Below are 16,678 nucleotides of genomic sequence, written 5' to 3'. Positions count from 1 at the left end.
GCACGTCGAGGGCGGCTGTGGCTCAGTTGGTAGAGTCATCGCCTCTCAACTGGAGGTCAAGGTTCAATCCCCAGCTGAGCAACATGTCTGATGTGTCCTTGTGCAAGACCCTTAACCCTGCATTGCTCCCACTGCTTTGGTGGTGGTGTATGAATGGATAAGTTACTTCTGATGGATGATACCACACAGCAGCCTCTACCATCAGTGTGTGAATGTGTAGGTGTGACTGCAGTGTAGAAGAGCTTTGAGTAGTCAGAAGACCAGAAAAGAAATATACAAGCTCAAGTCCATTTATCATTAATGTTGATCATTGTTCTGTTTTTAATCTGCTCTTGAGAAAAATAAAAACTGATCAGAAAAAAAAAAAAGCTTTTAGATAAATCTGTGCAGGAATAAAATGTCTCCACTTTGAAAAGGTCTACAAACTTTGCAGCCGTATTAATGTTTAATTGTGGAGGCTGCTGTGGATGTATTTGTTACTTTCACAGATGAAAACTATTTCTGTATTTATTCAGACTGTGGATGTTTTCAAAACCACATACTATACTAGGAGTACGTACTGACACCTTGTGGACTGTTTCCCACAAAACTTGAGTTTGAATTTCACAATTTTTTACTTCTGCATTCCAGGAGCAGAAACCAGTTTAACCGGGCCAAGCAAACTGCAAAATAACCAAAGACTGACAGTCATATGACAGACTACTTTTGAACACAGTATACACTGCATGCTGATTTTGATAGGGTTAGGGTTAGTCGTGTATGTAAGTAGATGCAGTATGCAGTAGAGAGTACCTCCTATCCATGCTGTACTCTTAATACCTACTGTCCAGGAGAGAAACACAGCAGGCAGATACTTGTTCCCACTGAGTTTGATTATTGCCCATTTAGGCTACAGTCAGGTAAACAAAAACAAAATAACTATTGAAATAAAGTTAAAAAAACAGATTAAATAAAAAACATACAGTACATACAGGAAGGTACAAATAAAAGACAGTAATAAAGGCCTACAGAATATAAATTCAAATGAACCAATAATTTGTTATATCTTTGTTATTAATTAAAAGGATCCATTTCAGAAGGCACTTTAATTCTGGATTAGAAACGAAAGTTATTTTTTACAACTAAAACACAACAACAATAATAATACATTATATACCATTAAACTGTCATTAAGGACTGAAAGACTCAATTTAAATTCTCTGTTAATAGTTTTAGAGATGAACAATTTATAAAGACATGCAACATTTCTCTCTTTCCATTAAATCTTCTTTAATCTGAACTCACCTGCCGTCGTGTCGTGGAGGAAAAATCCCACGAGAGCCACAAACATCAGAGTCTTCATTGTGACCTGTGAAGTCTTCAGCTGTGTTCAATTTACATCCTTTATGTTTTTAATAAAGTTTTCTCTTCTCTGCATGTTTACAGCTCGAGCTCTGAGGTTAGAATGACTTCAATCTCCGTCTCAGCCAATAGGAATTCAGCATGACGTCACTAACTCGTTCAGACAGGTTGTGAGTGAAAGTGAAAATTAACTCTGCTTGTTTTTCAGTCCATGTCGGAGCATTGAGAGACACACAGGACTTTATTTATTGATCATAGTAGAGTTAAACCTTCAGCTGATCAGATTATTTTGATATATTTTGTTAGCTAATGTGACGTTTTAAGAACAATGATTGGCTGACAATGACGGAGGAACGCCATGTCATTGGTTAGATGAGTACCACTGACAGCTGATTAACCAATGACAGCTCGAGAATGACAGTGGAAACGGGAGTGAGAGTTCAAAAAGGGATGAATGAGAGATAGACCTGATCATGAAATCAAATATAAAGTCTTCCTGACTGAATTTACACCAGAGCTTCTTATTAGAGACCAACAAGTTTATAATGTTGGACAGGGGAAGCAAGTTTTTAACAACAGAAAAAAAGTGAAAGAAAATCTGCAGTCCCACTTTTTCATGAAAAAATATATTTTATTTTCATATATTTAAAAACACACTTCTGCAAATCTGTTTGGTTCTTCGTTTCTGAAACCTGCTCCTCTGAACTGATTATGAGCGTTGATGCTACATTTTGAATGGGTCACAACTTAAAATAAATCTTTCAATTATTCTCATTAGTAGATAAATATTTACAGACAAACATTCAACAATCATTCAAGATCTTAACTCAAATAAAACTAATGTTTCTTTTCATCAGATCAATGTGTTATCAGCTGAAGCATTTCTACTTCATATAAAAACAGATATCACAGAGTCCTGATTACTAATGAAACCTTAAACACAAACATTATAATTCTCTGAGCCTCGTTGAAATCAACACATTTTATGCAGAAATAAGCGGTAATATTCACACAACTGGAAAACAAAGCGTGTACTGTTTGTAACTGAGTGAGTGTGCACGGCGGCCAGCATCACTGATTCAACATATCATCATGTATGTTACTGGTATTTAATACTTTATTAATCCCTGAGGAGAAATCTGTTTTTACACTCTTGTTATTGAGACGTGCTCCTCAATGCTAATCTGTTCATCTATAGTTGGGTACTTTAATGACAATCACCCTAATCACTCCTGGTTTCACCTTATTGTTTTGGATACTTAATGCTAATCACTGCTCCTTTATGTTGCTGAGCATTTTAATGGCCCAATCTGCATCCCTGCATTGACTGTTTAATGACTGTACTCACACCTCTGGCACTACCTCAAACACCTCTGTACATGCACATGTAACTAGTTTCTAGAAGGTCAGCACTTTTGTGTCGAAGGCTCTTAAACTGTTTACAGGTCTCTTTTAACCAGCACACATGTTTTTCCCTCCTTCACAGGTTATGTAGGTTTATGCTATATAAGTTTAAGTCTAATGCTAATGCTAACTGCACAGGTTTAACCTGTACTTATGTTTACTCTTAGTCACATAGGGGCTGCTAAATCTTGTTTGGGGGATTATTGTATACAGAGGGCAGGGGGGACAGCGGGTGTGTAATGTCTTGTGTCCTGCCTGTATGTATACTGCTACTGGATGCCTTGAATTTCCCTCGGGATCAATAAAGTATCTATCTATCTATCTATCTATCTATCTATCTATCTATCTATCTATCTATCTATCTATCTATCTATCTATCTATCTATCTATCTATCTATCTATCTATCTATCTATCTATCTATCTATCTATCTATCTATCTATCTATCTATCACACACATGTACAAACTGTGGACGTGCATCAGTGGAGAGACGTCAGCGTAGGGCTGCTACACAGGGAGCGCACCAGAGCAGTTGGGGGTTCAATGCCTTGCACAAGGACACCTCTGCAGCACTCGAGAAGTGCCATGGCACCTTTCCAAATACAAAACCCAACTTCTGCTCCAGAAGCACCAGAAGTATAAAACTCAAACTATGATGGATTATAGATCAACACACAAATACTTCTTTGACACATGAAAAGCGGCGTGATGGCGTCACAGATTCTCTTCTCTCCACGAGAACAAAAAATAAATCATTCATTTATGATTTAACTTTTTTTAAGCATCTTTTGTCGGCTGAAAGCCTTTTATATTTGAAACTAGCGTCACCAAACAACCCTAATGTTGGAGCGGATTTGTAATGCATTTGTCAACTTAGTTTTCTTTGTATTTCAAAGATTCAAATTTAAATTCCCAACTCTGATTACTTCCATGTCTATTATGATGATAGCCAATTAATTCCCAGGAGAGCGTGTCGGGTATGCTCCTAGTTTCAGGGCAGAACGTTCCTGTAAACTTTCAGAGAACAAAGATCAACTTGAAATTAAAAAAATATTCATCATCATTTTTTATGCAGTTTACAAAGTAGCAGAGTCGACCTGACTGAGCACAACACGCCACGAGAACAAAGACGACGTCCTGAATTAAAGGCTCATTTCATGGAACTCACTGAGTTCAGAGTCGTCTCTTTGTCTTTTAGGAGTTTTGAGGTGGAAGCATTTGTTGTTGCTCCACAGCCGGGTCGTTTACCGCTGTGAGATCAGAAACACAATGTTAGCACACATCTGACTGTGAAACCATCATTTACACCAGAAACCCTTTTTCATTTACAGACTGCTTTAAAGATCTGACTTAATATAATAAAATCAAGTTCTACTCACGGGATGGAGGGCGTTTGGCTGAAACAGAACAAAAAAATTATTAATGATTCATTTCATTGAAGGTCATTAAAGGTCACCTCATCAAAACTAATCATCAGATGTAAATCTAGAAAACATGTTTGAATGTTTCCTCTTTGCTCTCTCACCATTTCTCTTCTTATGAAGGAAGAATCCAGCTGCACAGACGATGATGACAAGAAGAACAGCAGCGATGATGACGATGGTCTTGATGGGAGGATTCACTGTTGAACACAAACCAAACACAGTCACACAACCTGTGAGATGAAACAGCTTAAAGACACACTCATTAAAGACTACGTTTGTCCGTCTGTCAGTCAGCTCGTCCCGTCTTCATCACTTCTCATCCAGGTCTTACCGTAGTTGGTCTTGATGTCTCGTTTGTCCAGTTTGGTGACGATCTCCTCCTTCACACCAGAGAGCTGAAACACACACTCGTACTTCCCCCAGTCATCAGAGGGCAGTTCAAGGTCAACGCTCATCTGGTAGGAGTCGTCGTGGTTGGGGAGGATCTCTCCGTGCTCCACGTCCTCATAAAGCTCCTCTCCATCTTTCCTCCAGAACATCACGGCTCTGGCGGGGTAGAAACCTGTAGCGTGGCAGGTGATCCGAGAGGAGGGAGTCTTCTGGAGGAGAGACACTGTGGGGAGGTCTGGAGAACAAACAGGAAGACACATTCTAGTTTATTTATCAGGATTTAATGTTAAACACTGTTAGCACTCAAGTTTGAGCTCACTCTTTAAATGTACTGATAAAAAAAGAGACTGGAATGAAAATCCAGCTTCTTAAAGTGTAATTCAAAGAAGAGAGGGTCAGAGGGGAAGAAAGAGAAGAAGAGAGGTGAGGAGGGTTCACATGGAGTGATGAAGAAGAAGAAGAAGAGAGTTCACATTGTAGTGGTTTTAAGAGGTCTTTTTTTGCCGGTATCTCAACCGACAACAATCGCAGTTGTTTCCTATAAATTTATTTCAAACAAAGCTATCTAATTTTTTCGAACCAGACATAACTCCAAAAAATCAACAACACACAAGCACAAGAATCTCATACAAAGACATGAAAAGGAGAAAAACGGAAAATGTATTAAGTGCACAAGGTATCAAGTCCAGCAAAAAAATAACTCAAAGTTAGTGTCTTTTCACAGTTCTTCCAAAACAGTTGGGTCAACAAAAAAAACAAGAGCGGGCTCTCTTGTGCGTGAGTCAATCTTTGATTTCACCTTCAACAGTAATAACAGAAAAAACCCGAGTGAGCTCTCGCTCTGCTTAACCAACATTAGGATCTTGGGCGTGTCGGCCATTGAATCAAAAATAAAGGAAAAGAAAGGAAACCGGGGATCCGTCCCGCTTCAGCGACTCCCCTTTTCCAGAGATCCAGCCAGAAAGGAGGCACTATTGAAGAACTGGGAGCACGGACCTGAAAACTCGGTATATTACTTTACTCTGACTTTTTTTTCAAAGGCTGGGGCAGACTACAACAACCGGTCCGGGATTTACGGACGCCGCCATCTTGGTGTGTACGTACCCCTTTTATACTAGGGAGCTCATTGGCCATAGAGGAACGCGTCACAAAGCGTGGAGCCAGAGAAAAAAGTATTTCCTCTTGGCGGATCGCCACAACATGGAGTGATGAAGAAGAAGAAGAGGAGAGAAAGAGCGACGAGCAGCAGAGAGAAAGAGATCGAACATGAAGGGAAAGGTAAGAGGAAGCTTCAAGATGGAGACAGAGCATGTGTGATAGAAACAAGTGAAATATTTATTGTTCAATTACAATATAAACAAGAAAAGAAGAAGACGAACATTGTCAGAATTTAACTCCATCAGGTCATTTGATCCTACCTGTTCTCATCAGAGAGCTCCTCCCAAAGTTCACAAACTTCTTCAGCCAGTTAATACACTCCACGGTGTAGTAGCACTTAAGACGATCTAGTCGAACTTTGTCTTTATCCCATCTCTGTTTGATGAAGACAGCCTTCTGTTGTGGAGCGATCCACGTCATTGTCTTCACGTCCAGAACTATGAAGTCTTCTCCATCATAACCAAACTGATAGTAACCATTAACCTCTCCAGTCTCATCATCCCAGTCACAGCTGGTCATCCTCTGGGCAATGTGAACACCTGAGAGAGAGAGAGAGAGAGAGAGAGAGATTACAAAGACAAACTGAGTTCACTATAAAGTTTTAGAAACACACACACAGAGTTGTAGTCCTGACTAGCAGACTCAGATGAAACTGATCCTGAACTGTCTCAGTCTCAGTCCAGGATCAGGTCTGTAGACTCGTCCTGCTCGGCCCTCACACACTTCAGCAGTGTGTCACTACAGCTGCTCACAATAAGAGACCAGCAGGACCAGTATGGAGACTGGGAGACAGTCTGTGTGTCCTGATGTCCTCTGTTTCAAACCACAGATTTAGAGTCTAAACTCATTCTTCTTTTTATTATAAATGATGTATCAGCTTTTTGAATCAATCAATAAATGTCTAAATCTGTTCAATGTCAATAAAAAGTCAAACGAGTCCGTCACAACTTCTCAGAGGCTGAGATTAAATCTTTCAATGACTTCTTTAGTCTGAGAGACACTGAGCAGAAAGTCCTTCAATGAAAAAGTTTATTATGACACAGACACACTCAATTCATCTCAACTATATTCAATTCATCTAATATGATTTTATTTAAATATAAATTAATGTTATCTAAATTTATTAAACATTTGTGTGTGTGGTAACATCTGCTCACTAAAATACAGGATCAAAATAATAAACAAACCTTCAGTTTGGTTGAAGCGCTGCTTTAAATTTTCAAGGTGAAATTTGAACCGGTGCTGGTGATACACACCTCTCTCAGTCTGCTCCTCCCAGTATTGAGTCTCATCTTCTGTGATTCTCTTCATCCAGTCCTGATTGGGTTCAAACCTCTTGGTGTTACTGTCGTAGTATTGTATCTGAATATCATCAACCATCCCAACACCCACAAACTCTGGGAAGTTTGGGACTTCAGAAGACGCCGTGTAGAAAATCCTCAGTGTGTGAATCACTGTAAGGACAAAATGTTTTCATCAGTTTAATATGAAACTTTTTGCATCATTGAACAAAAGTTATGATCAGAATCAAAAACACTTCCAGAACATTGAACCAAACCTGATCCTCTCTGTGCTCTCATTAAATCCTCTCATTCATTTAGAGAGGAAAAGAAAAAGTTCTCCTGGAACTCTTCTTCTCATATTTCTGATTCATGTGGTAGAAAATGTTTGGATACTGAAATGATTGATTCAACAAGTCAAATCTTCAAGTGATGCAGTCATGTTCCTGACTTTCACTGAAACATGTTTATTTATTAAGGTCTTGACATCTCATGACTCGTCCTCATGTGTGTGTTTGTGATTATTGGTGCTTGTGTGGATCAGTAAACATGTTTATTTGTGGGCGAAGGATGGAGAACAACCTGAGAGAGATTCTGATGTCGAGGTCTGATAAATGTGTCTAACTTTAGAAAAACATTTGAAAAAGTGTATCTGGAGAAAATGACCAACTCTGTCTTTAAATTACGGATCATTTCTGAATCCTGCATGATGTCTGAATGCACACTAATGGCGGCTGTGGCTCAGTTAGTAGAGTCTCCTCCCATAACAGAGACTCTCATCAGCCCCACAGTCAGAAAACAACACATTAATGTCAAGGATCAAACTGCTTTAAATGTGTTACATTAACACTCACGAGACTTTTAACCGCACTAAAAAAAAAAAACATGAGGTGAAGCAGCCAGTAGCTCTGTCTCAAACAGGATGTGGCAGGAAACAGAAAAGCTTTAGACAAAGACTTTATGCTTGGTTTGATATGCAGGAAGGGCGAATAGTTTGTTTACAAGTTAATAAGAGTGAGACCATGAATACACCGCAATATATGCCTGTAGCCTCCTTCTATTTTGAGTGAATGAGTATAGTTTGTATTGTGATGGAATACTTTATAATGGCGAATTAATAAAACACGGAGGCTGCAGCGCTATAAAAGTAACGGTCTTGGCCTAACTTACCTCAATGTGTGTAAATAATGCTGATGTGAGAAATAAAACAAAGAGTCAATGTGCAAGCTGCCAAATAAAAGGTGAATTTAAGATACTCTATAAAAGAGTTCACATTTATAAATAAGAGATGAACAATTTATAAAGACATGCAACATTTCTCTCTTTCCATTAAATCTTCTTTAATCTGAACTCACCTGCCGTCGTGTCGTGGAGGAAAAATCCCACGAGAGCCACAAACATCAGAGTCTTCATTGTGACCTGTGAAGTCTTCAGCTTTGTTCAATTTACATCCTTTATGTTTTTAATAAAGTTTTCTCTTCTCTGCATGTTTCCAGCTCGAGCTCTGAGGGTAAAATGACTTCAGTCTCCGTTTCAGCCAATAGGAATTCAGCCTGAGCATCGACGTCACTAGTAACTCGGCTTAACTGACTCTGACAGGTTTTTAAATGAAAGTGAAACTTAACTCCACTTCTTTTTCAGTATTTGTCAGAGAACTTTATTTATTGATTATAGTAGAGTTAAACCTTAAACTGATCAGATTATTTTGATACATTTTGTCTAATTTGAAGTTTTAAGAACAAATGTAGCCTTTCATGAGAGTTCAAAGGTCAGATTCAGGGATAATCTGTAGGGATGTAGTTGAGTCTTTTTTTTGTCTGCTCTGTGATTTAAAATAAAAAATCCTAATCCAGATATAAATATAGTTTGATATAAATTATAGTGAGCTGCTCTCCTGTCCTGCAGTAACTCAATGTGGCCACACAGTGTTTATCACACACTTAAAAACGTGTGCACAATCACAATGTTATTAAATGAGCTGAAGGAGGACGTCTTGGACCTTTTTGAAGTCCTCATTTTCTCGATCTCTTTCTGCATGTGTTGTGTGTAACTGTAACAGGTACAGGAATGTACCTGTGCACAGCTTCAAGTGACTGGAGAAGATAAAACACAGATTGAGTCGCTGCTGTTGTTGAGTCTCTCGCTTCTGCCAGACTGTTTATTTAAACAAATGTTTAGATTCAAAAACATACTCAAATGTATGTTAGTTCTTATCATGTGCAATTTAAACACAAATTTACAATACCACATATCCAATACCAAACCCATACACAAGCATAAGGTCAAATTAACTACCGTAAATTACTATTTTGCAACTGCAATATTATAAATGGGCAAAGCCCATGTTAACTGGCAACGACTAGATAAACACATAATATTGAACATTTAATTGTACAAAGAGGTTTTAACCAACAAAAAGTCACAAAGTATTCAAACGGAAAATTAACGGTCACGCACGAGCCCCTTTAGTCTGCTAGCTCTCTTATCTGTTAATGCTCTCTAAACAGAACTCATTTTTACAACGTATGACAACACCAACTAAACTATAAATATTACACATAATCCACCCAAAATTGTGTTTTTAAACTTAAGCTACTGACCTGGAGAAGATAACAAAACACAGATTGAGTCGGCTGCTGTTGTTGAGTCTCTCGCTTCTGCCAGACTGAAGCAGAGCGCTGTAACCATAGCAACAACACACAGCACAGTCAGCAGGGGAAGTGCTGCCCCCTTGTGGTTAAACAGAAATGACTCTAAAAGAAAATCTTTAACAAATATAGAAACGATTCGCTTGTGTAACATTTATACAAAGCACCAAACACCATAACCAAAATGTGACAACACATTTCAGAGGGTAAAATGACTTAAATCTCTGTCTCAGCCAATAGGAATTCAGCATGACGTCACTAGTTAAACCTTCAACTGATCAGATTATTTTGATATATTTTGTTGGCTAATGTGACGTTTTAAGAACAATGATTGGCTGACAATGACGGAGGAACGCCATGTCATTGGTTAGATGAGTACCACTGACAGCTGATTAACCAATGACAGCTCGAGAATGACAGTGGAAACGGGAGTGAGAGTTCAAAAAGGGATGAATGAGAGACAGACCTGATCATGAAATCAAATATAAAGTCTTCTGGACTGAATTTACACCAGAACTTCTTATTAGAGACCAACAAGTTTTTAATGTTGGACAGGGTAATAATCACAGGGTGATAATGAGTGTTGATGCAACATTTTGAATGATTCACAACTTAAAATAAATCATTCAATTATTCTCATTAGTAGATAAATATTTACAGAGAAACATTCAACATCCAACAATCATTCAAGATCTTAACTCAAATAAAAGTAATTGTTTCTTTTCATCAGATCAATGTGTTATCAGCTGAAGCATTTCAACTTCATTTAAAAACAGATATCACAGTCCTGATCAGTAATGAAAAAACCTTCAACACAAACATTATAATTCTCTGAGCCTCGTTAAAATAAAGTAAGTCTTTATTCTCAAGGTCCATTTTAAAGACACAGCAACACAAAAACATACAGAAACACACAGGTTAAAAAATGTATACATATGTACCAGTGCTTCCACAAAGGTGACTGGTACCGTACAGTGCTGAAACGAGGATTTTATTAACATGATAACATTTTGAGAATCATTCAGGCAGCAGATAAATATGTACATCAGATTTCTCAACAGAGCTTGGAGCGTGCTGACTCCTACATTACAAAACATTTCACTCGCACTGCCCCATCTTGGGGGTTTTAAGCGATTTATACGCATAAAATCATGACAGGCAACCTGGAGCTTCTGGATGCTGGCCTTCTGAAACCTGACCCACAAGGGGGCAGTATAGAGAGGGGTACAGAAAGCTCTAAAGAGGTTCACTTTAACCATATCTGAACACCGGGAAATTTTCCTTGCTAGCATGTTAGCTTGTGCATAACATACGGCGCTGCCTGTATCATCGTCATCACTTAAATTATCTGTAATGATGTGACCAAGATACTGAGTTTTCCCACTGACACACATTACTTGCCCTGAAAGATAAAAAGATGGGAAAGTAGGGTCCTTATCCCCTTTCACTCTACAAATGAACACAGCACTCTTCTTAGCATTGTGTTTCACATTTGAAACCATAATCTTAGACTTAGAGACTTAGACTAAACTTTATTGATCCTTTGGGATGACTCCCTCAGGAAATTTAGGTTCCAGCAGCATATACAATAAGAGTAAAAAATCTGAACAGATATTCAGCAGATGCTGGAATCCAGAACTGCGAGGAGAAACAATTACCAAATCATCTGCATACATAAGATGGTTAACCTCTAAAATCTCTTCAGCTTGTGTTAACCACAGACCTTATTTCAGGCGTCTAACCACAAACACATTCAAAATCTCCATTGACTTTTAGAGGTTAGAACCACGGCGCTAAAATGCTAACTCACTTCCTGCTTTTCGGACTCAAAACTACACCAGTCAATAAGCCAGATTTCTAATAATGCTGTTGAGAACGCCCCTTTGACTCAATTTAAAGAACAGTTTATGATGGTTAACACGGTCAAAAGCCTTGGAGGCATCAATGAAAACAATAAGAACAATGGAGTTGTGTCTTCTGTATCTTTCAACCATCTCATTTAAAGCACATATGCTCAAATCAGCACCAAACTGGTTGTCTGAAGTATAGAAATAAATACATAGTCTGTCTGAGAGGATTCTTTTCAGTACTTTGGAGAACATAAAGGCACTTTATGAAATAAAAAACAAATACTTATCATCTCTGTTTCTTTATCCACATTTTAACATCGAGGTCAAAGGTAACAGTGATTTCATCATTTAAGCTCCTTTCTTTAAATCATCCCCCTTCACTTCAGAGACACTTTTTTATAACTAAAGTGAGTCATCAACTTTTTACAATAACAAAGGTAACAATCTCCTTAAAGTAGTATAAAAAAAATAACATTTAAATAATTATTGTAACAACCAAAAATAAAAAAACAACTTGAGTATAAAAAATAAACAATAGACAGGACTGAAAAACACGTTCAAACACACATGGTTTAAAAACGGTGAGGCTTCCTCTGATTCCTGATTCCTCCTCTCTGTTCACTGATGACTGTCTCTGCTCGCCGTGATTACTGACTCGCTCAGGTGACGGAGCAGCGGAGGCAATGCAGAGTCGACCTGACTGAGCACAACACGCCACGAGAACAAAGACTACATCCTGAATTAAAGACTCATTTCATGGAACTCACTGAATTCAGAGTCGTCTCTTTGTCTTTTAGGAGTTTAGATATCGAAGCTCCACAGCCGGGTCGTTTACCGCTGTGAGATCAGAAACACAATGTTAGCACACATCTGACTGTGAAACCATCATTTACACCAGAAACCCTTTTTCATTTACAGACTGTTTTTAAGATCTGACTTAATATAATAAAATCAAGTTCTACTCACGGGATGGAGGGCGTTTGGCTGAAACAAAACAAAAAGATTATTAATGATTAATTTCATTGAAGGTCATTGAAGGTCATTGAAGGTCATTGAAGGTCACCTCATCATAACTAATCACCAGATGTAAATCTGGAAAACATGTTTGAATGTTTCCTCTTTGCTCTCTCACCATTTCTCTTCTTCAGGAAGAATCCAGCTGCACAGACGATGATGACAAGAAGAAGAACAGCAGCAATGATGACGATGGGCATGATGAGAGGATTCACTGTTAAACACAAACCAAACACAGTCACATGACCTGTGAGATGAAACAGCTTAAAGACACACTCATTAAAGACTACGTTTGTCCGTCTGTCAGTCAGCTCGTCCCGTCTTCATCACTTCTCATCCAGGTCTTACTGTAGTTGGTTTTGATGTCTCGTTTGTCCAGTTTGGTGACGATCTCCTCCTTCACACCAGAGAGCTTAAACACACACTCGTACTTCCCCCAGTCATCAGAGGGCAGTTCAAGGTCAACGCTCATCTGGTAGGAGTCGTCGTGGTTGGGGAGGATCTCTCCGTGGTCCACGTCCTCATAAAGCTCCTCTCCATCTTTCCTCCAGAACATGGCGGCTCTGGCGGGGTAGAAACCTGTAGCGTGGCAGGTGATCCGAGAGGAGGGAGTCTTCTGGAGGAGAGACACTGTGGGGAGGTCTGGAGAACAAACAGGAAGACACATTCTAGTTTATTTATCAGGATTTAATGTTAAACACTGTTAGCACTCATGTTTGAGCTCACTCTTTAAATGTACTGATAAAAAAAGAGACTTTAAAATCCAGAGTGTCAACAATGAAAATCCAGCTTCTTAAAGTGTAATTCAAAGAAGAGAGGTGAGGAGGGGAAGAAAGAGAAGAAGAGAGGTGAGGAGGGTTCACATGGAGTGATGAAGAAGAAGAAGAGGAGAGAGAGACAGAAAGGACAATAAAAATACAGACAACGTTTGAGAAACAGCAGAGAGAAAGAGATCGAACATGAAGGGAAAGGTAAGAGGAAGCTTCAAGATGGAGACAGAGCATGTGTGATAGAAACAAGTGAAATATTTATTGTTCAATTACAATATAAACAAGAAAAGAAGAAGATGAACATTGTCAGAATTTAACTCCATCAGGTCATTTGATCCTACCTGTTCTCATCAGAGAGCTCCTCCCAAAGTTCACAAACTTCTTCAGCCAGTTAATACACTCCACGGTGAAGTAGTACTTCAGATACTCTAGTCGACCTTTGTCTTGATCCCACTCCTGTTTGGTGACGACAGCCTTCTGTTGTGGAGCGATCCACGTCATTGTCTTCACGTCCAGAACTATGAAGTCTTCTCGATCATAACCAAACTGATAGTAACCATGAACCTCTCCAGTCTCATCATCCCACTCACAGCTGGTCGTCTTCTGGAAAATATGAACACCTGAGAGAGAGAGAGAGAGAGAGAGAGAGAGAGAGAGAGAGAGAGAGAGAGATATTACATCATAGACAAACTGAGTTCACTATAAAGTATGTCCTCTGTTTCATATCACAGATTTAGAGTCTTAACTCATTCTTCTTATTATTATTATAAATGATGCATCAGCTTTTTGAATCAATCAATAAATGTTTGAATCTGTTCAATGTCAATAAAAAGTCAAACGAGTCCGTCACAACTTCTCAGAGGCTGAGATTAAATCTTTAAATGACTTCTTTAGTCTGAGAGACACTGAGCAGAAAGTCCTTCAATAAAAGAGTTTATTATGACACAGACTGTCATCATGTTCATCTCAATTCATTTAATCTAAATTTATGTGTCTGTGTGGTAACATCTGTTCAGAAAAATACAGGATCAAAATAATAAACAATCTTTTTTCAGTATAAAGTGAATCATAAACAAACCTTCAGTTTGGTTGAAGCGCTGCCTTAAATTGTGAAGGTGGAATTTCCACCGGTGCTGTTGACGCAGAGCTCTCCCAGTCTGACCCTCCCAGAACTGAGGCTCATCTTCTTTCATTCTTTTTGCCCAGTCCTGTTTGGGTTCTACCCTCTTGGTGTTACTGTCGTAGTATGCTACCTGATAATCATCGACCATCCCAACATACACAAACTCTGGGAGGTTTGGGACTTCAGAAGACACCGTGAAGAAATGCTGATAAGAGTGAATCACTGTAAGGACAAAATGTTTTCATCAGTTTAATCTGAAATTTTTTTGCATTATTGAACAAAATTAATTGCCCTTCCACCTGTGCTGCTGTTGAATCTTGATTGGTACGCAGCTACAATTAACCAACCAAAGGACAGCACCTGCCAACACCGCCTTCATATATAACGGTGGGCGAGGCTCCATTTTGTTTTCAGCTCCTCTTTGAGCCTCTCGTTGTCTTTTTCTGTTCTCTATCGTATCAAGACTATGGGAGCGTTCAGGTTGTCCCTCCTATCCACTTTCACTAGAATTTTTTCCTTAACCCCGGAAAGTGCCGCCCCACAATTCATTGCGGCTGCAACTTTTAAAGCAACTCGCGCATCTGACCCATATCCGAGCGTTCACGACAACTAGCGATCTGTCAGAGGAGAAATGTGGAGACAATCTGCAAATTGATTTGTATATAGATTTGACTTATAGTTAGTTCCAGCCTTTGTATTTATTTCATTTATTTCTCCGTTCTTGTATCATGTTTTTGGAGATGAATATGGACAAGCAGATCAGATCTGGTTACTTACAATTTGTAACATGGACAGTCAGTCAGTTTGATCGGACTCTGATCAGAGTTGGGGGAAAATCAGATTAAGTTTGATGTACCAACACCATCTGTTTTCTATGTTGCTCCCCTTTCCCCACAGAAGCTCGGTCGTAACAACTCTCCATTAAATTACAGCTCATTTCTGAATCCTGCTGTCTGAATGCACGTCGAGGGCGGCTGTGGCTCAGTTGGTAGAGTCATCGCCTCTCAACTGGAGGTCAAGGTTCAATCCCCAGCTGAGCAACATGTCTGATGTGTCCTTGTGCAAGACCCTTAACCCTGCATTGCTTTGGTGGTGGTGTATGAATGGATAAGTTACTTCTGATGGATGATACCACACAGCAGCCTCTACCATCAGTGTGTAAATGTGAAACAGTCTACCTTGTGTGCTGTTTCCCACAATGCAAAGTGCCAGGTCAGAGATCAAATAAAAAAATAAAATGTAATTAAAATAGATCGAAATGCCGACGCCCTGATGTTTGAACTGCACCTTTGTTTATTTCTGCATTCCAGGACCGGAAACCAGTTCAACTGGGCCAAGCAAACTGTAAAATAACCAACAACTGGCAGTTATATAATATACTGCTTTTGAACGCAGTATAATGTATGGATGCAGTTTTGAAAACAGCGGATGCAACCGAATTGCAAAGAGCCTATTAGACAGAATCTGTTAGTAGTCAGTCCCTACTATCAGTGCTATATGCTTTTAGTAGACCAACCTACTATTCAGTAAAAACACACAGAAGGCAGATATTTGTTCCTACTTAGTTTGATTCATTCAGTATAGAAGTGACGTCATTTACCCAAACAGGCCCATCCGTCCTCTTTTTTTGTCTATTTATTTATTTATTATTAGCTTTATTCAAGAAGAGTAAAGCACATAGGCATTTGGTACACGAAAACAAAATCACCATAAAATAAACAACAGATTAAATGATAATACAACATAACCTACAATAAATACAGGAAAAGTACAAATAAAAGAGTAAAAAAAAACCAATAAAGAGGCATACATAAATATGGAAATCATTATTTAAATACAAGGGGGAAAGGTTTTATAATAATGCAGACATTTGTTACATTTTTGTTATCTAAAATGAGCGATTTTCAGTGGGGACTTAAATTCTAGATTAAAATTTGATTCAATCCATGATTGTTTGTTTTGATTTGGATTATTAAAACACATTCATTTAAATAATTAATTTTATAACATTGAACTGTCATTAACGACTTAAAGGCTCAATTAAATGCTCTGTTAATAGTTTTAGAGATTAACAATTTATAAAGACATGCAACATTTCTCTCTTTCCATTAAATCTTCTTTAATCTGAACTCACCTGCCGTCGTGTCGTGGAGGAAAAATCCCACGAGAGCCACAAACATCAGAGTCTTCATTGTGACCTGTGAAGTCTTCAGATTTGTTCAATTTACATCCTTTATGTTTTTAATAAAGTTTTCTCTTCTCTATATGTTTCCAGC

General features: G+C 38.6%; 2 protein-coding genes across 3 annotated transcripts in view; both read right to left on the bottom strand.

Moving 5' to 3' along the window:
* The window catches only part of LOC306838973 (uncharacterized protein), a 21,689-nt gene extending 11,989 nt beyond the window's left edge, over positions 1-9,700 (bottom strand). The window contains exon 1 of the mRNA XM_079367413.1: positions 9,598-9,700. Within this exon, the coding sequence (XP_079223539.1) occupies positions 9,598-9,685 (88 nt within the window). The 5' untranslated portion in view covers positions 9,686-9,700. The remainder of the gene's footprint in view (positions 1-9,597) is intronic.
* The window catches only part of LOC306839317 (major histocompatibility complex class I-related gene protein-like), a 21,605-nt gene extending 4,927 nt beyond the window's left edge, over positions 1-16,678 (bottom strand). The window contains exons 1-7 of one of the 2 annotated variants that reach the window (XR_013781177.1): positions 16,537-16,678; positions 14,358-14,624; positions 13,621-13,899; positions 12,858-13,151; positions 12,628-12,723; positions 12,462-12,479; positions 11,888-12,332 (exon numbers count right to left, since the gene is read on the bottom strand). Coding sequence is in view for 1 of the 2 variants with exons in the window: in XM_079367934.1 (XP_079224060.1) it covers positions 12,289-12,332; positions 12,462-12,479; positions 12,628-12,723; positions 12,858-13,151; positions 13,621-13,899; positions 14,358-14,624; positions 16,537-16,594 (1,056 nt within the window). In the remaining variant the exon portion in view is untranslated. Of the gene's footprint in view, positions 1-11,603; positions 12,333-12,461; positions 12,480-12,627; positions 12,724-12,857; positions 13,152-13,620; positions 13,900-14,357; positions 14,625-16,536 lie in introns of those variants that run through there. The other variant, XM_079367934.1, reaches the window with a different exon arrangement.

Source organism: Symphodus melops (assembly GCF_947650265.1).
Source record: "Symphodus melops genome assembly, chromosome: 18".
NCBI classification, from domain to species: Eukaryota; Metazoa; Chordata; class Actinopteri; order Labriformes; family Labridae; genus Symphodus; species Symphodus melops.
Note: the sequence above shows the minus strand (reverse complement) of the source record. Positions and strands in the feature narration are given on the sequence as shown.